This window comes from Ictidomys tridecemlineatus, chromosome 4, assembly GCF_052094955.1.
Source record: "Ictidomys tridecemlineatus isolate mIctTri1 chromosome 4, mIctTri1.hap1, whole genome shotgun sequence".
In the NCBI taxonomy this organism is placed as follows: Eukaryota; Metazoa; Chordata; class Mammalia; order Rodentia; family Sciuridae; genus Ictidomys; species Ictidomys tridecemlineatus.
The window spans coordinates 199,123,899-199,146,347 of record NC_135480.1 but is presented as its reverse complement, the minus strand read 5'-3'; the positions used below and the strand labels follow the sequence as shown (position 1 = coordinate 199,146,347).

At 35.2% G+C, this 22,449-nt stretch overlaps 1 protein-coding gene across 12 annotated transcripts in view; it reads left to right on the top strand.

The window, feature by feature from the left end:
- Strbp (spermatid perinuclear RNA binding protein) overlaps positions 1 to 22,449 on the top strand; it is a 179,948-nt gene that overhangs the window by 61,874 nt on the left and 95,625 nt on the right. For all 12 annotated transcript variants that reach the window (XR_013438292.1, XR_013438291.1, XM_078048154.1 and 9 more), the window contains exons 2-4: positions 14,616 to 14,785; positions 18,626 to 18,846; positions 21,840 to 22,005. Coding sequence is in view for 10 of the 12 variants with exons in the window: in XM_078048154.1 (XP_077904280.1) it covers positions 14,783 to 14,785; positions 18,626 to 18,846; positions 21,840 to 22,005 (390 nt within the window). In the remaining 2 variants the exon portion in view is untranslated. The remainder of the gene's footprint in view (positions 1 to 14,615; positions 14,786 to 18,625; positions 18,847 to 21,839; positions 22,006 to 22,449) is intronic.

Below are 22,449 nucleotides of genomic sequence, written 5' to 3'. Positions count from 1 at the left end.
TCTCTGTCCTTTTTAGCTCTTGCTTCTGAGACTTTTTAATTTTTTAGAGCTTGAATGGATGTAAAATGGTATTTCACTTTTATTGCATTTATTTGATTACTTTTTATAGGAACATTTCTTTCATTTTTATTGGCTTTGTGTTTTTTTTTTTTTGCTGTGAAATGCTTGTTCATCTCTGCTCCCCACCACCTGAACTCCTGGGTTGTTTGTGCTTTTATTTCTGATTTTTAAGACTTCTTTATATTCTCCATGCTTACTTTTTGTTGGATGTATATATTCTAAAACTCTTTCTGGTTTGTAACTTTTCTTTTTATGTTATGTAGAATAGACACACATACACGTTATATGTATATCATATATATTTTATATACATTTTGTGTGTGTGTTGAGAGAGAGAATGCGCAGGTGTGCACATGCGCATGTGTATGTGTGTTTGAGAGTGTGAGAGAGATGCTGGGACATTTCTAGACCCTTTTTATGAGGAACAGAAGTTCTTGATTTTAATGTACTCAGATTTATTTTATAGTCACACTTCTTGTGTCTTTTAGAAATAATTGGCTTTTCTTTTTTTTTTTTCATATTGTCAGTGTTTGTTACCACTATAGCTGACATTTATTTAAAAAGTTTCAAGATTGCAGTGGTAGAACAGCAGAAAAGAAGAAAATGAAAGCAGAATGGGAAGCATTTTAGAATACACATACACATGTGTGTATTGTGTGCATGTGTGTGTGTGTGTTTGTGTTTGTGTTGCCTATCCCCAACACCTAGATAAAAATAATTTGTTAAAAGCTAGATTCACGTCTGTGTTTTGAACTCAAGTACCCGAGTAGGGTTTACTAGTCTACTAGCTGCTAAATTCTCATCAGTGTACGTTTCTTGAATGATTTACCCTTTCTTTGAGCTCCTTCCTTCCTTCCTTCCTTCCTTCCTTCCTTCCTTCCTTCCTTCCTTCCTTCCTTCCTTCCTTCCTTCCTTCCTTCCTTCCTTCCTTCCTTCCTTCCTTCCTTCCTTCCTTCCTTCCTTCCTTCCTTCCTTCCTTCCTTCCTTCCTTCCTTCCTTCCTTCCTTCCTTCCTTCCTTCCTTCCTTCCTTCCTTCCTTCCTTCCTTCCTTCCTTCCTTCCTTCCTTCCTTCCTTCCTTCCTTCCTTCCTTCCTTCCTTCCTTCCTTCCTTCCTTCCTTCCTTCCTTCCTTCCTTCCTTCCTTCCTTCCTTCCTTCCGTAAGAAAATGAGTATGACCTTTGCAATCCATCTAGACAAAAATTTAAAGGCTACTACATGTATTCATGTTATTTATTTTAGAAAATATTTCTTTTGCTAAACTTTAAGAAATTTATATTAATCTTCTGTAATAAAACATTTTAAAAATAATTCTTTATACCCCAATTTTAAATTTAAAAAATTGTTTCACGTAAATGGTATTATGCTAGGCACTCAGCTTATCAACAGCATTTGTGTGGTAAATCCACATACCACCTGTCACTTCTATATATGCACTCTGTTCTCTAGCAGATTTGAAATCTGGAGTCCCCTGTCATAGTGCTTGTGCCCTGCTATGCTTTTTTGTTTGTTTGTTTGTTTTTTAATCATCATCCTATGCATTTTATTTCTGTTGTTGAAAAAGTTACACAGAAGAACTGTGCTTTATTAAAGGGTATGATTCATTGCCAGTACAAGGTTACCTTTTATTTGTGTAGTGCTTTAGCAAGAGCTTTATGTGCATTTTCTTATATTTAATTCTTACCTAAAACCTATGTAACTAGCAGGGCAGGTTGTAGTCCTACTTTTGGCTAATACTGAGACACAAAGGCATTATGTTAGCCTTTTCCTGGTACATGTAGGCACTTTGTATTTGTTGGCTGGTAGGCTGGGTGTATGTATGTATGGATAGATGGATGAATGAATGAATGAATGGCTAGTTATTCTTACTCTAATACTCTTTGGATTACAATATAGTTTCATTCTTCACTGTGCCTCAGCTGAGATCTTGGTAGTTTTAGATGCTAAAATATTAATTAAGACTTTCACATCTGGGTATGATAGAGCAATTGGTTCTAGACTAGCCTTCATACCATAAACACCAAGAAACTAGACAAAATATATGAAATAACCCTTTGACCTTTGGGCAACAGACAGCACAGACTGTAATCTAAGTGTGCTAAGGAGGCAGAGAATTGGTTTGGGCTAAAATTTCAGGGTAGAGAAAAGGAAGCTGTATAGGAGAGGCTCCCAAATGTTTGTATGTGGGTCCCTTGTGAATTTTTGACAGAGGGCTCTTTCATTTTGGGGAAAGACTATGGAAGGTTTATCAGGTGGCTGCTACAACATTGGCAGTGGAACAGAGACAGTAAAGGTGTATAGTTGGGGGATATTAGTACTATGCCCCAGCCACAATTAAGAGACCTAATCAATACCACAGTCATCTGGTGATACAGCAAACTATAGCAATAAAATTTTACTAAAACACATGTTCACTTATATAATGTCTCTGGCTAATTTTGCATTACAGTGGTGAAGTTCAGTAGTTTGCCACAAATATGGTATGGCCCACAAAGCAACGATATTTACCTTTTGGCCCTTTTAAGAAAAGGTTTACTGACTTCTGCTCTAGGCTAAGGCCTGCTGTGAACCCAAGCTTATAGTTAGTTTCTGACAAAGTCTTCAGGGGAATCAGAACTTGGAGGTTGATTTATGTCAGGGTAGAGGAACTTGGGAAACATTTTTGGCTTCGTATAGACCTGCCTTAAGAAAAGCATTACTGGGGCTGGGGCTGTAGCTCAGTGGTAGAGTGCTTGCCTAGCATGTGTGAGGCATTGCTGTTCGATCCTTAGCACCGCATAAAAATAAGCAAATAAAATAAAGGCATTCTGGCCACCTAAAGCGACAAAAAATTAAAAAAAAAAGTATTACTAGACTTTATACCTTAAAAAAAAAGGAAAAGGTTTTGGGAAATAATATTTACTGTGTACTTTGGGGTCTTCATAATAGTGATAGTGACTTTAGTCTTAACCCTTTGATACTTTCAGTGTCTTTAATTATTACTTCTCTAGATAACTCAAAATATGTCTCATTCCACTTTAAAAAATAAAAAAATTCTTCTGGCTTCTACTTAGTGTCAATATTAGTTTACATTAGTTATTTTGCTAATCCTTAAAGGTTAAGGGCAAAGCTAAAGTAGTTTCCTGCTAAAGTTTCCTTTTGTTTTTAAATATTTTGTTCTTGAACATAATTTCAAAAGTCTTTTTAAATTATAAATTGTTTAAAAGCATATAAACAATGGAATATGATAAATAACTGTATTCACCACATGCAGCTTTTCTACATTCTAATGTTCTGCCAAACTTGCTTTAGATTTCTGCCCCAAGAAATAGTAGCTCATCTGTACTGCATATGTATTCCTCCCTGATCTTGTTTTTTTCCAGAGATAACTACCCTCTTGATTTTTTTTTTGTCATTACATTGAATGTTTTTATACTAAAAAAGTGTATATTTCTCTCTATAAATTATATGTGACATTTGGGGATTTTTAACCTCATATGAAAGGCATTAATTTGTACATATTATTTTGTAAGTAGCTTTTCCCCTCAGCATTGTCTTTGAGTTCATGCATGATAAAATGGGTCCCAGTTATTCCAAAGCTACTCAATTTATGATCATCCTTTTCTTGTTGATGGGTGTTTAGGTTTCTAGTATTTTGAGATTATAAACAGTGCTACAGAGAACGTTGGTGTTGCTGGGTTTATGTGTTGGTGTTTTTCTAGATGTTGTAGCCAGAAACAGTTTTACTGCAAATATCCACATCTTTGAATTTATTAGTTATTAAGTTGCTCTCCAAGGTAGGTTTAGCGTTTTACTTGCTTTGGTTTAATGCAGTTAGACATAATCCCAGCAGTGCAGAAGGCTGAGACCAGGAGGATTGCTAAAGCCAGCCTCAGCAACAGTGAGGCACTATGGAACTCAGTGAGACCCTGTCTCTAAATAAAATACAAAATAGGACTGGGGATGTAGCTCAGTGGTGGAATGCTCCTGAGTTCAATCCCTAGTTATTCCCTTCCCACAATTTACAGAATGTTGAATCAGTTTCATATGAAATGTGCTTAGAAATTTTTCATTTATCATAGAATCCTAACCAAGCAGTACCTAGAAAGTAATCTAGGTATAGTTTCATCTTTTTATTTTATAAAAAAAGGAATTGAGGCACAGAGAGGTTGAAGTTTGTTAAAAATTGACTCATTCATTGGTAACAGCTCAAAGTAGAACATAGTTATTGCCATAAGTCTATTACTCTTACACTAATTATATTGTATGCCTTATCTTGTATTTTTCTTTTGTCCATTATCTCTCTCAGTTTTTTAAGTTTTATAGGTATTTTTCCCATTGGCTTTTCATAAATATCAGTAATGCTAATCTTGTGATTTATGTCAGAGTCTATTCTAAAAGGGGTTTGTGAAAGGGTTGAATTATAATATCAACACTTGAGCCAAAGATATTGAACTGTTCTGAAAAGCTACTTGTCTATTTTTTTAAAATTTTTTATTCTAATTTGTTATATATGACAGCAGAATGTATTACAATTCATATTACACATACAGAGCACAATTTTTCATATCTCTAGTTGAATAAAGAGTATATTTACACCATTTGAATCTTCTTACATGTACTTAAGGTAATGATGTCCATCTCATTCCACTATCTTTTTTACCCCCTCTCTTCCCCTTACCCTATCTAGGTCATTTAATCTTCCCATGCTCCCCCTTCCAACCCCAGTATGAATCAGCCTCCTTATTAGAGAAAACATTCGGCATCTGGTTTTTTGGGATTGGCTAACTTCACTTAGCATTATATTCTCCAACTCCATTCATTTACCTGCAAATGCCCTGATTTTATTCTCTTTTATTGCTGAATAATATTCCATTGTGTATATGTGCCACATCTACTGAAGGGCATCTAGGTTGGTTCCACAATTTAGCTATTGTGAATTGGGCTGCTATAAACCTTAATGTGGCTGTGTCCCTGTAGTATGCTGTTTTTACGTCCTTTGGGTATAGACTGAGGAGTGGAATAGCCGGGTCAAAAGGTACTTCTATTCCCAGTTTTCCAATGAATCTCCATACTGCTTTCCATATTGGCTGCACCATTTTGCAGTCCCACCAGCAATGTATGAGCGTGCCTTTTTCTTCACATCTCACCAACACTGACTGTTATTTGTATTCTTAATAGTGAGAGGAAATCTTAAGAGTAGCTTTGATTTGCATTTCTCTAATTGCTAGAGATGTTAACATTTTTTTCATATATTTGTTGATTGATTATCACCTTCTGAGAAGTGTCTGTTCAGGTCCTTGGCCCATTTATTGATTGGGTTATTTGTTTGTTTTGCTGTTTAGCTTTTTGAGTTCTTTATATACCCTAGAGATCAGTGTTTTATCTGATGTGCATGTGGTAAAAATTTGCTCCCATTCTGTAGGCTCTCTGTTCACCTCACTGATTGTATCTTTTGCTGAGAAGAAACTTTTTAGTTTGAATCCATCCCATTTATTAATTCTTGATTTTAATTATTGCTCTATAGGAGTCTTATTACAGAAGTAGGTGCCTAATCTGATATGATGGGAGATTTGGGCCTACTTTTTCTTCTATTAGATGCAGGGTCTCTGGATTAATTCCTAGGCCCTTGGTCCACTTAGAATTGAGTTTTGTGCATGGTGAGAGATAGGGGTTTAATTTCACTTTGTTGCATAAGGATTTCCAGTTTTCCCAGCACCATTTGTTGAAGAGGCTATCTTTTCTCCAATGCATGTTTTTGGTGCCTTTGTCTAGGATAAGATAACTGTAACTATGTGGGTTAGTCTCTGTGTCCTTAATTCTGTACCATTGGTCTACCAGTCTATTTTGGTGCCAATACCATGCTGTTATTATTGCTCTGTAGTATAGGGATGCCACCTGCTTTGCTCTTCTTGCTAAGGATTGCTTTAACTATTCTGGGTCTCTTATTTTTCCAGATGAATTTCATGACTGTCTTTTCTATTTCTATGAGGAATGTCATTGGAATTTTGACTGGAATTCCATTAAATCTGTATAGTACTTTGTAGTATGGTCACTTTGACAATATTAATTCTGCCTATCCAAGAACAAGGGAGATCTTTTCATCTTATAAGTTCTTCTTTAATTTTTTTTTTTTTAGTGTTTTGTAGTTTTCATTGTAGAGGTCTTTCACCTCTTTTGTTAGATTGATTCCCAGCTATTTGTCTATTCTGAGTAAAATACATAATTTCCAATTGTGGCAGACAGTGCCAGAAAGAATGAATTTTGATAAGAATCTGGAAATTAAATTATTATATTATTGAAGGATTTAATAGATTTAATTTTTATCACTTTTGTATAAGAAAAAATTTCCTGTATTGACATAATACTTAGTGAATCTATTTTTTTTTTGCAAAACCAATTTACTTTGCCAAGATAAAAGAAAATGACTTTTATTTGTTTTAAAGTTGGTAATTTTATTAAAATTTTTTTTTTAAATTTTACACATGGACACACTATCTTTATTTTGTTTGTTTATTTTTATGTGGTGCTGAGGATTGAACCCAGGGCCTCATGTGTGCCTGGTGAGCACTGTATCACTGAGCCACAACTTCACCCCTAAAATTGGTAATTTGAAACATTACTGATTGGTTATAACATAATTGTACGTTATATTTGTGTTCATTCTGTCTTAAGATGTGGTTTCTTTGCCTTGCTTTGTTCTGCAGAGTGGTAACAGAGGTCTTTTGAGAACCATTGACGCTGTTTGAAGCTTGTTTTTACCAAGGTGTTATTTATTCTTTAGTATTAAGTGTGATATAGTGTAGAAGGACAGAGAATACTTGAATTTTTAACTGTTTCTTGGCACATTACCCCCCCCCCTTTTTGGTCAGAATTGTCTTGACATTTGTAAATTCTAGTGTCCGATGACCTCTACAGCCTTGTAGTCAGAGGAAAATAAATAGCCACTGTAGCATGTATAGTTCTAGTGCTTTTAAATGTCTAATCATGTTTTAAAGGAATAGATGTGAAGTTGGGCTTTTAAAAGTTCACTATGCAAAATTAAATATATACCTGCTTTTTGGAGACAGTAATGTGTGAGGGAGGTGTTATGTGGATATTGGGGGTAAACTAGCAGGCATACAGGCCCAGGGATGCCAGTGTGGATGGAGCACAATGAATGAGGAGACAGAAGATGAGGCCACGAACTTAGTGGAAAGCAGATTCTTGGAGCTTTTTAGCCTTGGAGTATTTACTTAAGAGATGAGGAACTATTGAAGGGTTTTGAGCAGAAGAATGTTATAACCCAAGTTAGATTTTTAAAGGAAAACCTTGGATGCTATTGCTGAGAATATACTCTAGGTGGAGAAGCAGGATAACTATTAGTATAATCTAATTTAGTGATGTCCTTGGCTCAGACCAGGATCAGACTGCTGGAGGGTAGAAGTAGTCAGTTAGAAGGTAAAAGCGTTTTTGATGGATCATATTATAGGGGGTGTGAGGAGACCAAGAGTCAAGGATGACTCCTGAATTTTTGGCATGAGCAATCAGAGGATTGAAGTAGTTATCTCTTGGGAGGAACAAAGTTTGTGTGTTGCAAGGAGAGAGAGAGCTCATGTGAGAGTGAGCACTCATGCCAAGAGTTAATTTTAAGGAGACACTAAGATGATTGTCAGATGTCCAGTTTATATGTTGCTTATGTATTTTTTTTAGAGAGAGAGAGAGATTTTTTTTAATATTTATTTTTTAGTTTTCAGCAGACACAACCTCTTTGTTTTATATGTGGTGCTGAGGATTGAACCCGGGCCGCACGCATGCCAGGCAAGCGCGCTACTGCTTGAGCCACATCCCCAGCCCTGTTGCTTATGTATTTGAGTTTGAAATTCAGGTTGGTAGAAATTTGGGAGTCCTCAGGGTACATGCAGATAGTATTTAAAGCCTCAAATCTGAATGATATTGCCAGCGGAGAGTAGTGTTAGATTATGAAGAGATGAAGTCAGGGGGCTGAGTCCTGATGGCAAGCCAGTACTTAGAGGTGTGGAGATAATAAGAAAAGGAGACCTCAGTGGAGTAATGTAACAAGTTTGAAGTGAATGAAGGGAATGATGTTTTGGATGGAAGTGAAAGGAAGTAAAATGTTTCAAGTAGGGAACAGTCAACTGTGTAACCTTTTGCAGTGAGGTCAGCTAAGATGAGGATCAAGAATTGTTCATTGCATCAAGCACTTTGGAAGTCTAATGGGACCTTGACAGGAGCTGGTTCTGAGGAAGTTCGGGGTGAGAGCCTAATTGGAGTGGATTTAAAAGAGAATGGAAGGAGATGAAATGAAGTCAAAAACAAAAAACAACAACAACAACAACAAAAAAAAAACAAACAAAAAAAAACAAAGGGGAGCAGAGAATTTGGTTAGTAGTTATAGTGAAGCAAAGAAGTCAAGGAAGGTTTTTGCATTATAGTTGTGCATAAAGATGGGATTTCCTGTTACATATTTATATATGCACACAATATAAAATATAATTTGATCAGTATCATACCCTAGCACTATTCCTCCCTCCACTCCAACCCTTGGTCCCTTTCTTCCCACTGATTCTCTTTGATTTTCATGAGGTCCCCACCCTCCTCTTTCTTTTACTTTTTCCTCTCTAGCTTTCACATGAGCGAAAACATATGACCCTTGACCTGAGTTTAGCTCATTTTGCTCTAGTTCCGTCCATTTTGTTGCATGACATAATTTCACACTTATTTTTTAATGGCTGAATAAAGCTCCATTGTGTATATTTTCTTTATGCATTCATGTGTTGATGGACACCTTGGCTGGCTCCGTAGTCTTGGTATTGTGAATTGTGCTGCTATAAACTTGGGTGTACATATATCACTATAGTATGATGCCTTAGGATAAACATCGAGAAGTGGTATAACTGGGTCATATGGTGGTTCGATGCCTAGCCTTTTGAGGAACTTCCATACTGATTTCCATAGTGGTTGTACTAATTTACAATCCCACCAACAGTATAAAAGTGTTCCTTTTTCTCTAGATCCTCTCCAGCATTTATTGTTGTTTGTATTTTTGATGACTGCCATTCTGACTGGTGTGAGATGAAATCTCAGTGTAGTTTGGGTTTACGTTTCCCTAATTGCTGATGATGCTGAACATTTTTTCACATTTGTTAGTCATTTGTATTTCTTTTGAGAAGTGTCTGTTTAATTTATTTGCCCATTTATTAGTTGGGTTATTTTTTTGGTATAAAGAGTTTTTTTTTTTTAGTTCTTTATATATTCTAGGTATTAATACCTAGTAAAGATTTTCTCCTATCCTGTAGGTTTTCTCTTCACATTCCTAATTGTTTTTCTTTGCTATGCAGAAGCTTTTTAATTTGATGCTTACCCTTTTTATTAACTATTTGCATTATTTCCTGAGCCTTAGGGGTTCTATTAAGAAAGTCATTATCCAGATGTGGTGCTGCACACATATAATCCCACCTGCTTGGGAGGTTGAGGCAGGAGGATCACTAGTTCAAAGCCAGTCTCAGCAATTTAGTGAGGTCCTAAGCAACTTAGCAAAACCCTGTTCAAAATAAAAAAATAAAAAGGGGTGAGGGTGTGTGGCTTAAGTGTCCCTGGGTTCAATCCCTGGTACCAAAAAGAACGTCAGTACCTGTGCCTGTATGCTGGAGTGTTGATCCTGTGTTTTCTTCTAGGAGTTGCAAGTTTCTGGTCTAATTCCTAGGCCTTTGATCCCTTTTGATTCATTTTTGTGCAAGGTGAAACATAGAGTCTTCTCATTCTTTTATATATGGATAACAAGTTTTCCCAGCCCCATTTGTTGAAAAGACTGTCAGTGTGTTTTTGGCACCTTTGTTAAGGATCGGATGACTGTAGATGTGTGAATTGGTTGCTGTGTCTTCTATTCTATACTATTGGTATGGTGTGTCTGTTTTTTAATGCTACTACTATACAGTTTTTGTTACTCTAGCTCTGTTGTATAATTTGAAGTCAGGTATTATGATGCCTGCAGCGTGGCTTATTTGGCTTAGAATTTTTTTGCTGATTCTTGGTCTTTTTAATTCTTCCAAATGAATTTTTGGACTCTTCTTTCTAGTGATGTGAAGAATGTTATTGGTATTTCGATGGAGAGTGCATTAAATCTGTATATTGCTCCTGGTATTACGGTCATTTTAACAACATTAAGTCTGCCTATCCATGAATATGTTCTGTCTTCTGAGGTCTTTTTTCAATTCTTTTCTTCAGTGTTCTGTAGTTTTCATGTAGAGGTCAGTCACCTCCTTGGTTTGTTTGTTTGTTTATTTATTTATGTGAGGTTTTTGTGAATGGAATTGTTTTTCTGACTTATTTCTCAGCAGATTTGTTGTTGGTACATAGGAAAGCTATTGGTTTTTGTATGTGGATTTTTTTAACTTGCTACTTTGCCAAATTTGTTCACTAGCTCTAGCAATCTTTTGGTGATGTGATTTGGACAGTCTGTGTATAGGATCATATTGCAAACAGTGATAATAATTTGACTTCTTTCTTATTTTTATTCCTTTTATTTGCTTTCTTGCCTAGTTCCTCTGGTTAGAATTGCTAGTACTACACAGATAACAAATAAGCATGACAAGAGGCTTAACATCATATGTCATTATGGTATTTGAAATTGAAAGAGCAGTGAGACAGCACTGTATAACTATTGCAATGGCCAAAACCCAAATACTAACAGCACTAAATACTGGCAAGAGTGTGGAGCAACAGGAGTTCTTATAAGTTAACTGAAAATGCAAAATGATACAGCCACTTAAGAGGATAGTTTAGCAGTTTCTTACAAAACTAAACATACTCTTGCATATGACCCAGGAGTCAAACTCCTTGCTGTGTACCCAAGAGTTGAAAACTTGTATTCCCATAAAAAACCCTGTGCATGAATGTTTTTAGCAACTTTATTTATAATTTTCAAAATTTGAAATCAAAGAAGGTACAACATGAAATTGTGCATGTACAGCATGTAATTGTGAGAAGAAGGGGCATATGGGAATATTCTCCACTTTCCACTCATTTTTCTGTAAACCTAAAACTGCTATAAAAAAATAATAGTTTTTCAGAGAAGTATACTTATATCTGACAGATAAAAATGTTTTCATTTGACTTTAGGAAATTTGAGGTGTTATTTTTTCTGAAATCATTTAGTAAGTGTATATACTGTTTGGTAGATATTAGGTATTTTTGTGTAAGCCATCTCATTTAGTTTGAGTTTTTCTATTGCACAGATGAGAAAACTCAGGTGTGGAGCAGTAAAGTAGCAGAGCTGGTACTTGATTTCATGCCTGTCTGACTCCAAAGCCTGCCCATAAAGGACATCGTCTAGACTGGAATCTTGACTCTGCTGTTTATTTTCTTTGTGATTTTCTTTATGTTGTGTTATCTTTTTATGCTTTAATTTCTTTAAGTGTAAAATGGAGATAGTAATTGAGATTGTTGAGAGGATTTAATGAGTTAATATATAAAAAGTTTTTTGAACAGGACTCTGAAGCTTGAGATTCATAAATATTATCTATTAATTAGTGCATAATAATTTCTCATTTTATAGATTAAGGGGAAGAAATGACTTTAAAAAAATTTTTTTTAGTTGTTAATGGATCTGTTTAGGATTTATATGCGGTGCTGAGAATCTAACCCAGTGCCTCACACATTGCTAGGCAAGTGTTCTACCACTGAATTACAACTCCAGCCCTGAAGAAGTGACTTTGAGTCACACACCTTTCTAAAGTCACATGGCTATTAAATGACCAAGTTTTTTTCTGGTACTGGGGATTGAACCCAGGGGTACTTTACCACTGAGCTACATCCCCATTCCTTTTTATTTTTTATTTTGAGGCAAGTTCTCACCAAGTTGTGTAGGACCTTGTTACGTTGCTGATGCTGGTCTATAACTTCCGATCCTCCTGCCTCATCCTCCCAAGCCACTGGGACTATAAGTGTGGGCCACCGTGCCTGGCACAAAGTAGTTGTTATTTTAATTGCAAATCCAGAATTTTATCTGCTAAGTTAAAACTTTTTAAAAAAAATTTTTAGAGAAACTATTTTAAAAAATGCTCTGCAGTTTCTCCCTGTTTCAAGTGTATCAAATATAATTTGACAATTTGACATTATTTTCAATCAGATGAATGAAGTAGGGAAAAAGCACTGGGCTATAACTTAAGTAGCCCATTTCTTGTACCTGGTTAGCTGGGTGACCTTAATGTCTAATTCTATTTCAGTTGTAAACTGAGAGGAGTATTAGATTAGATGATTTCTGAGTTCATTTTATAGCCCCAACAGGATATGATTTTGAGACACTGTGCTTTTATCATGAATTATTGTACTACGCTTCCATACTATGAAGCTTCTAGGGGTTCTTTTTTAAAAAAATATTTATTTTTTAGTTATAGCTGGAGAAATATTTTTATTTTGTTTTTATGTGGTGCTGTGGATTGAACCCAGAGGCTCCTGCATGCTAGGCGAGTGCAGTACTTCTGAGCCACAACCCCAGTCCTCTAGAGGTTCTTGATACATGTCCATAGGGTAGTTCATTCTGTATGCTAAATGACTGCCAAATGTTGGTGATCGCAATTTTTCATAAGAACTCTCTCTTAGCATTGTTCTTCCTTCTTCTGCTTTTAATGTGCTTTTTAAATATGTTTGGTTTATTGGCCTCATTTTTTTTTAAAGAGTAAAATTTGTGGACTTCATTTAGTCCTTAACTGCATAAAACAATCTTTTTGGTTATTGGATTTAGAGTTAAAATTTGAATGGTTGAATCCCTTAGAATGAAATAGGAATGGGAAATCCTGAAGTCTCCAAAGTTGTGTACTATAGACTCTATATGGAAGGTATAATTTTAGCGACAAGAATAATTTTGAGATATTTCTTACCATGGGATCATGTTTTAACTTGTTTAACTTTGTTGTACAGAAGGACCCCATTAGTATTTTTTGCATTTCCTCATTAATATGATATGTGAAATAATCAAAGAAAGTTCATTTATTAGAAACTGTTCAGTTTCATCTCCCTCCCTCCCTCCTTCCCTCCCTCCCTTTCTTCCTCCCTCCCTCCCTCCCTCCCTCCCTCCCTCCCTTCCTTCCTTCCTTCCTTCCTTCCTTCCTCTCAAAGTTTCAGGTAGATTTTGTAAACCAGAATTAGGGAAGTTGTTTATAGGACATGAATAGCTTTGTTTAGTTCACAGTTAAGTGTCATTTGACTATAGTTGTGGGCCTGTGTTTTCATTTGAAGTAGTGAGGAGAGTTAAATGTCATAACTTTTGTAGGCCCCAAAATCCAAAAAGCAATTCTTTAAGAGAGCAGCTGTGATATTCAGAAACTGTTACCAACAATGGTCTTTTAACAAGGTTTCATTACTTAAAGGAAGCTTAAATGGAAAAATATGTAGATGAAAAGGAAGCTATTTCCTTTGTGAATTTTAATGATATATAGTGTGTAAGTTACTTCTTATATCTGCACTGTTAAAGCATCTGTTCTGTTTTTTTTTTTGGTACCAGGGATTGAGCTCATGGGCACTGTACTTCTGAGCCACATCCTCAGCCTTATTTTATATTCTTAGAGACAGGGTCTCACTGAGTTGCGTAGCACGTCGCTGTTGCTGAGGCTGCCTTTGAACTCGCAATCTTCCGGTCTCAGCCTCCTGAGCCTCTGGGATTATAGGCATGCACCACCATGCTTGGTGCATCTGTTCTGTTTTGATATTAGCCCTTGATTGATTATTTATACTATTAGGCTTATATAAACACTATCAATACTCAGAAGAGCTTAGTTTACTCTGTCTGGAATAAAATAAAGTCACATAGGTAGAACCAAAGTGTGTAGCAGAATGATAATTTGGAGTTTGGGAAGAAATATGCTGTGGGATTTTGGCAAGGGACTTCCAGGGGGTCAGGAAGTCAGGATCTAGGAAGTATTCAGGAGTTTGGCATAGCGGTGTGCATAGGCTAAGGGTTGTTGGGTCTCTTTGAGTTCAGGGGAACAGAGCTAGTAATACATTCTGAATTTTAAGCCTAAAAATAATTAAAGGAGAAACCATGTCAACATGTACTGTTTGTCTAATGGCTGTGTCAAGCAGAAAAGCATCATGACACAGTTAATGGTATTGCTATTTCTTTAGATGCCTTGTCTAAGGAAATTCCACACAGGTTTGACTACTGCCAACTTTTAATTGGTAATCTGATGGTTAATTGCAAGCAACATTCTTGCCATCAGTAGCAGCATTGTTCTTTCAGATGGTGTTTCTTGACTAAGTCTGTATCTGCAGATCTATTTATCTCATGTAATTCAAGTCAGTCAGCTTGAATCATATTGTGACTACTTAGTCATATTGTAACTACCAGGAGGGCTACTCTTATAGCCAAATCAATTAGGTTCTTGGATCTAGGCCTTCAAAAGATGTTACGTTTTCGTTTGAAACGAGGTGATTTTCCTCCAAAGGATGTTGGGTTTTGTTTGAAATAGGTAATTTTCCTCTATGAAGTGTAAACCAATAGCATGCTTATGGTTCCACACTCAGATTTGAAGATAATTGTCAGTAAGCATCTTTAAAAGTTGTTTTCTCTTCTCTTACAGGTGTGTTCCAGAGAACAAGTCTTAAAACATTTTTGCCATATTTGATGCTGAGCTGTCAGGGGACTCAGCAGGCTTATGAGGAGGTACTGTCACACAAAACAGTGTCTAGTGAAGACGACAAGAAAGAGAGGAAAGGATCGAAAAAAGAAGCTAAAATATAGAAAACCATGGTAGGTTACTTACATTTCCTTGATTTCAGTGATTTAAAATTGGAAGGGTTAACAATGAGGGCAAGGAAAAACAACGGTGTTAATTTTTGGCTCCAGTGCATCAGATATAGATGGCATTCTGCTATTTAAATCAAATGAGTTTAGATTTATTATGAGACCTTTAAGCCACAAGATGGAGCCCCATGAGTCTACAGGCCGTAAATTATTAAATGCAAGGGAGGCAATGCTCATAAATAATATTTTCTAGTAAAACTGGCATCCTCAAACCAATACAAATAGCTAGGTGATCTTGAACTTGAAATTAAGTAATTGTTATCTAGCTTTCTATCTGTTTTTTCCCATTCTGAACTGGTTTTTTAATTGATGACATGAGTGGTATAGGGGTTTAATATAATATGTGTTTAATTCAAAGACTCTCATCTATATCACAATTGTTAGGAGTACTAAACTGATACTTTTTGTGGAGAGTTCATACTTGCATTGAATTTATGTTAGATAAGGCCATCTCTGGTGCCTAGGTTTTTTAAAAAATATTTTATGTTTTTAGTTATAGGTGGACACAATATCTTTATTTGTATTTGGTGCTGAGGATAGAACCCAGTGCCTCATGCATGGTAGGCAAGCTCTCTACCTGTAGCCACAACTCCAGCCCCTGGTGCCTAGGTTTTTAATTGGTAAAATGTGTTGAAATTTTTACCCTTTTTCTCTTCTTTTCTTTTCTTTTCTCTTTTCTTTTCCCTCCCTCCCTCCCTCTTTCCTTCTTTCTCTTTTCTGTCTTTCTTAAAAAATATTTGTTTAGTTATACATGGGCACAATGTCTTTATTTTGTTTATTTATTTTTATGTGATGCTGAGGATTGAACCCAGGGTCTCACACCTGCAAGGTAAGCGCTCTATCCCTGAGCCGCAATCCCAGCCCCCCTAGTATTTTCATTCTGGAGATTTTGTGTGAATTTTTTCCCTAAAAGAGAAAGGGATTTTATGAGAATTTTTTTTAATATATTTTTTTTTAGGTGTAGATGGACACATTTTTATGTGGTGCTGAGGATCAAACCTGGGCTCCGCCCGTGCTAGGCGAGCGCTCTACCGTTGAGCCACAATCCCAGCCCCTTATGAGAAATTTTAAGTGGAAGAAAAAGCACAAAAAGTATCAATGTATTTTGAATGTGTTGTGGCAAATCTGATGATGTTTCTTTAAATGTCATTTGCCTTTTGAAATCTTTGTGCCAAGGATGATAGGTAACTAAGTCAACTTGCTCTTTATAGAGAAGAAATTCTACTAATATCTTAGATCTGATTGATGAGAAAAGAAATGTTATCTTTCTCTGTCTTTTTAGTTTTATGGTAAAATGAGGGACAAAAAGACTGAAAAAACAAACCAAAACATACACAAAAACAAACACCCCCCCCAATACCCTGAAACTTATGTTGCCTGCCATGAGAATTATTTGTCTTTTCAACTCATTTCTTATATTTTCAGTAATTTTACAGTGTAAAGAAATGCTTTATATTGTAATGGTTGATGGGGTTCCTTCTCTGGTTGGTTCTTTTTAAATTAACCTAGATTTTTCTGGCAAGAAATTTTTTACTTCAGTATAATCAGTGAATGTTTTCCATTTTCTCCTATTTCTTGCTTCTTACCTCTCTAGAGTTGAATGAATTGAATGGGAATTTTCTGTTCTTTAGATTTAATTTTTAAAATACTTGAAAAATCCATTTATATATTGTTTGAGTAAATAAGATTTTTCTTCTTTTTTTGTTATACCATTTGTCAATTCTTCCTCTCACACCTTTGTTTCACGGTGCTTATCCTGTTGTATCTGGGGACCCTGTTATGTTTTAATCTTTTTGAATTTAACATTGGCAGTCTAAATTATTTGTGAAACACCAAATGTTTGTGTGATGTAGGACTATGTAATTTTGCTTAGATGAGGCTGGTGTACAGGACTGAGGAATTCAGCTCATATATGAGTCTAAATAACAACCTAAAATCCAACTCATAATATGGTTACTTGTTCTTAGATAAATTAATAAATCTTCTCATGAAAGGATTAAAAAGTTTTTCTTTGTGGCAAAAGGCTCCAGTTGGAAAACTGATCCTGCATGTTAAGCAAGAAGAAAAAGGAAAGCTTTATGACTGATTTTAGTTCTAGATTTATATAACAATTGATATTTTCAAAGGTTCATATATCTTTTTTATTATAGTTTGCTTCATTTTATAGGGGACAGTGACACTGTAGTGTCAACATTCTACTTTCCAAACTAATAAGTTTTAAACATTGATAGTTAAAAAACAAGAGAGGATTGATAAAGATTTTGAATCTTTTTGTTTTGTGGTGGAGACTTCAAAATGTTTTCCATCTGTTATCACACAATTTCAGGTAAGTAAAGACACTGTAACCATCCTTTAAAAGGAATATTTTGGGTTTTATGGAAAATCCACCAAGTTATCCTTCAGGGTTCAATTGGGTATGCTGGTACAAGTGTCTTCATAATATTTGTAAATTTGGAACTACTAAAAGGTTTATGAATGTGTGACTCATGAGGGTTTTTGGAGGATCTATTTTATTTTTATGAAATTTATTTTATTTCTGAGTATTTGTCTGCTCCACTGATTTCTGGGCCAGCAATCATTTAATTGTTGCTTTTTAAGATTTTTTGATATTTTATTTTAGTATAATGGTACTAATTCATCTTTGTAGAATATTTCTTAATACTGTTATTGATTTTGTTTTTTCAAATGAGCTTTAAAATGATTTTCTTTGAGATTTAAGTAAATCAGTTCTGAGAAGATTTTGATTTAGAATGTGATACATGTGTAAATTAGCTTGGGAAGCTGTTTTTGCATTATGTATTTTCCCCATTCTGGAATTTGGAATGTCTCCTGCTAATCTTTTTTTTTTTTTTTTTAAATAAGGCCTTTTTTTAAAACCTCTGCACCAGAGGTTTTAATGTCAAGTACTAAACTGTGGGAATCAGCTTTACATTCTGGAAGTGGAGGGGCTTTGACTGTCACTACATCTCATAGTGACCTGGACATTGCCCTGGTCCCAGAAGTTTGAGGGCAGGTATTCAGACATAGGCGTGTTGCCCCATGGCCCCTTGGGTCAAATTACACTCACTTGTCCTTTGTAATCCTGCCCCTTCTGACCTTTTTTGGATGGAACTTTCTAAGAATAAGGGTCCCCCACAATAAAAGCCCACTTCTGAATGTGTGACTTTCTCTTGCTCTCTCATTTGGGGAGCCTGAGGCCAAGAGTGAAGAAGCCGTTTAAAGGTAAAGTGTGTGTCTGTGTTTTATTTGATGTCCCTGGAAATTCACATAAGTTCAGCTGCCCACATGGGTTAGGAACAGCCCTAAACAGCATTCTAATATTTTCTATAGTTCATACATAGTTTTATATTTTATATTTCTACTGTATTATGCAGTCTCAAGTTTTTAAGGTATGAAAGTCTCCACCAGTTTAGAAGGGAGTGACTCGATGTCATGAGTCACCATATGTATTCCTAGAGACCGTTTTTTGCAAATGTCGTGTGAAATGGATTCTCTTTTTTGAAGGGGTATTCAGAAGGTGCAGGTTTAGCCAAAGCATATCTATATAGGTCATATTGTGCTTGGTGTGACCTAGGTGAGCCTTACCAAAACATGAATGAAAGATCTCTAATTTAATAAGCCCATTAAACTCCACACCATTCCTGAGCAAGTTTTTAGTATCTTGATGTTAACTGTTTTATAATTGTTTGACAATTGATGGCATGATTTGACTGAAATTATCTTTTTCTGTTATACTTTTTAGGTGACATTTCTTTTATTAAAGCAATTTTTTTTTCCTTCTGACAGAGATCTATTCGATCTTTTGCCAATGATGATCGCCATGTTATGGTGAAACATTCAACAATTTATCCATCTCCAGAGGAACTGGAAGCTGTTCAAAATATGGTGTCTACTGTTGAATGTGCTCTTAAACATGTCTCAGATTGGCTGGATGAAACAAATAAAGGCACAAAACCAGAGAGCGAGACAGAAGTGAAGAAAGATGAAACTGTAGAAAATTATTCCAAGTGAGTGTGGACTGGCCTTGTGATGGTTTACTGGAGTACCCAGAAAAGCCCTAGAGTCCCTACAATATACTGCTCCTTGGGTTTTTTCATATGTGTGACTATAACCAGAGAGGTAAATGGAGTTTTTCTGAGTTAATTTTGAAAGGAAAGTAAGGAAGGTATAATGATAAGAGCCAGAAAAAGAAGATGGATTAGTTAGGATCCCTTTTGAGACCCAAGTCCTTTTGTGTTTGAAGGTTATGATATGTCATCTTTTTGCTGTGTTGGTACACCTTCCAAAGTTCTGAAATAATAGTGTTTTAGATCATGGGGGAAGTACTTCTTTTTATCAGAGATTTTAATCCTGGTGTAGAAGAAGGAGTATATGAAAATGTATTTTAAAGATATTTTTGCCTTGTTGAAATCTGCCTTGTGGATTCAAAATGTAGTTCAGGGTCTTGCATATCGTAAATGTTAATATATTTGTGGAATGAAAGAAGGTTTAATGGGAGCCAGATATTTCAGTTACAATAAAGTGTTCTAATTGTTGTAATAACAGAAGCAATTGGCGAGATGAAACAGCAGTGGTAATGAGTCAGATCATGAGACTATGCCATGCTAAGTGTAGAGTGATGGTTTTGAGCAATGTCACTGTGTTTGGAATAAGTGAATATCCTATTGTGAAAGAAGAAGCCCATATGATTTTATTATACCATATTAATAGGTCTAAAATATTATTTTTTAAACCTGTAACTTTTGTAAGTGGAAGATAAGGTTATAAAATGATTCTTTCCAGCTTTCAATTCTAAATCAGCATGATAAGTTGATAAAGAATAGTGGGAATGCATTGATACATTTATTTTCTTCACTGATAGGTAGTGTAACCTTTTAATCTTTAGTTGAAAGATAATCTGTCAGCTTTTTGCTGGCAAATATATTTATTTTTTAACTGGTTATAAGTACATTATATCTGGTGTCAGTTTGAAGGTTCTTGGAATTAATTCAATTTTTCTCATATGATAGCTTAAAATTGTTATGGTCCAATTTCGAGTTTATGTTAATTAGCAATATTCAGAGACTGAATTTGTGATATGCCTTAATGATATTTGGATTACTCTTGTTTTAAAAATGAGGAAACAGGTTCAAAGAAGTCAGGTATTTGTAATTTGTTCAATGTCAGTAACAAAGCCAGGATTCAAACCAGAAAGTCAGACTGCCTTCTAAATTGCCTCCCAGTATGCTAAGAGTCTGTGTTCACTAAGGAAAATAAGAGGTATAATGCCTTTGAAAGATTATTCTGGTTGTAGCATACTGTATATAGTAGGTTGAAGATGGCAGAGAGGAGTCAAAGTAAAGCTGATGAGGTGGAGGTGATTGAGATAGTACACTTTTAAGGTAATTAGAGCCTGAACAATTTGAACACAGTGGTTTGAGGGTGACTATGGTGGAGGATTAATTTATAAACCATTATTAGATTAGGGAGAATGAGAGTTGAGAGGACAGGGATACAGTGAAACAGTCAGTTTCTACACTTGGCTCACTTGCTTTAAAATGCTTATTTTTGCCAACTTTATGGTTTTAATGTTTATTGAATCTTTAAGGTGTGACAGGTACCAAATCAGTGGCTGGATTGTTTATAATTTCCTGTCTAGTTTCCACTGCCACAGTTTGTTTCTTTACCTTCCTCATTTCATTCTTAACTCCACTGACTTTTGCCTAATTGATGGTTCTTGCTTCTAGCTAAAATTATCTTTTTTTCCCATCTTGTCGAATTAGACTCCATTTCACATTGCCTTGCTTGATCTCTTTTAATTTTAACCCCTCCCTTTCTAAACTTGGCAAACAATCATAACAGTGTAAAGAATCACCTAAATGTGGTCAAACCAATCTGGGTCTGAATTCAGGCTTTGCCTTTTTACCCTCTTTGTGAACATGAACAATTAACTTTTCTGATGTTCACATTCTTTGTCTTACAAACTTTCTGTTGTGAGGTTTAAATGAGAATATATGGCATGAGGTTTGTTTTCAGATGTTTCTTTGTCTTTCTCTTTTAAGTATGGTACCTAATCTGTGATTGGTTTGGTAATTTAACCACTGTGTAACCTCAGGAGCAGCAAGAGAGACTGGCTGTCCTTAGTATATTTCATATGCTTCAATACTTGCCTTACTTATTGAATTACTGCCAAGCTTAATTAATATTTTCACTTGTGATTTAAGGGAAATGAACCAATAAGAAGCTTATAGAATTAAAACCAAAGATAGATGAATATTTTTCTTTTCTTTAAAAAAAAATTTTTTTTTTGTAGTTGTAGGTGGATAGAATACATTTATTTTATTTGGAAAGTATATGGTGCTAAGGTTTGAACCCAGTGCCCCACACATAACTAGGCAAGTGCTCTGCCACTGAGCTATAGCCCCAGCCCTAGATGCATATTTTTCTTATGCACTCTATTCATAACTTGATATTCTGCTGGATTTGGAATGCATAATTGACAGATTATTATTTCCTTCCTCAACTCTTCACATTTTTCAGTTTTCCCCATAAACTTTTGTGAATTCCTATAGTGATGCAGCTAAGAGGGAACTTTGCTTATTTAACTAATAGCTATTTGACATTTATGGTTACTAAGCCAGTAGGAACCACCAGGGGTAGAATTCAGGTAGTTTAGATTTCTGTCTTGAAATTCTCAGTATATGATGATATTCATGTTTCTTGAAAATTCTTTAGTTTATTTCTAAAAAATAATGGGAGTTTAAAAATAATAATTTGAAAATTATTTAAGGAGATAAAATATGTTGGTTATTTAAGGAATATAAATGTAGTTAAGAATCTAAAGGAATCTACTTTGAAATATGTTCCTAGTTGAATCCTTAAGGCAAGATAGATACTCTATGCTTCTTAAATCTGAGAGTTTAATCTGTAGATTTTTTGATGTCTGGATTTATATACTTATCAATTCATAAGAATATCCAGGAAACCAAATGATGATCAAGCTAATAGGTTTTATTTTTAGGGATCAAGGTGGTCGGACATTGTGTGGTGTAATGAGGATTGGCCTGGTTGCAAAAGGCTTGCTGATTAAGGATGATATGGATTTGGAGCTGGTTTTAATGTGCAAAGACAAACCCACAGAGACCCTGTTAAATACAGTCAAAGATAATCTTCCTATTCAGATTCAGGTGAGTACAGTTTAACTGCACCTCTAGAAGAGTTTCTGAAAAGGTGAAAATAGGGAGTAACTTTGATTGAATTTTTTAACAAGAATTGGTGCAAAATTTAGGGGCAGGTACAAACAAAAGAAATGCCACTACTCTGGATCTGTGATTTAATTCATCATACTTGAAACATATTTATGGTGATTAGTACTCAGGATATAGTTAAACAAATTAAGATACAGTCTTAAACTTAAGGTACAGTCTTAAGGTACAGTCTTAAACTTTTCAAGTTTATCTTGCTGAGAGACATTTTTTTTCCACTAGATCTTTCAGCATTATAAAACACTTGGAAGTGTGGGTGAAATGCAGACAAGAATTGAAAACTCAAAAAGAGCCTAGACAACTTGAGACTTTTATAGATAACTTGTTTTTTAAAATATTTTTTTAAGTATCTTTTTTAAAGTTGTA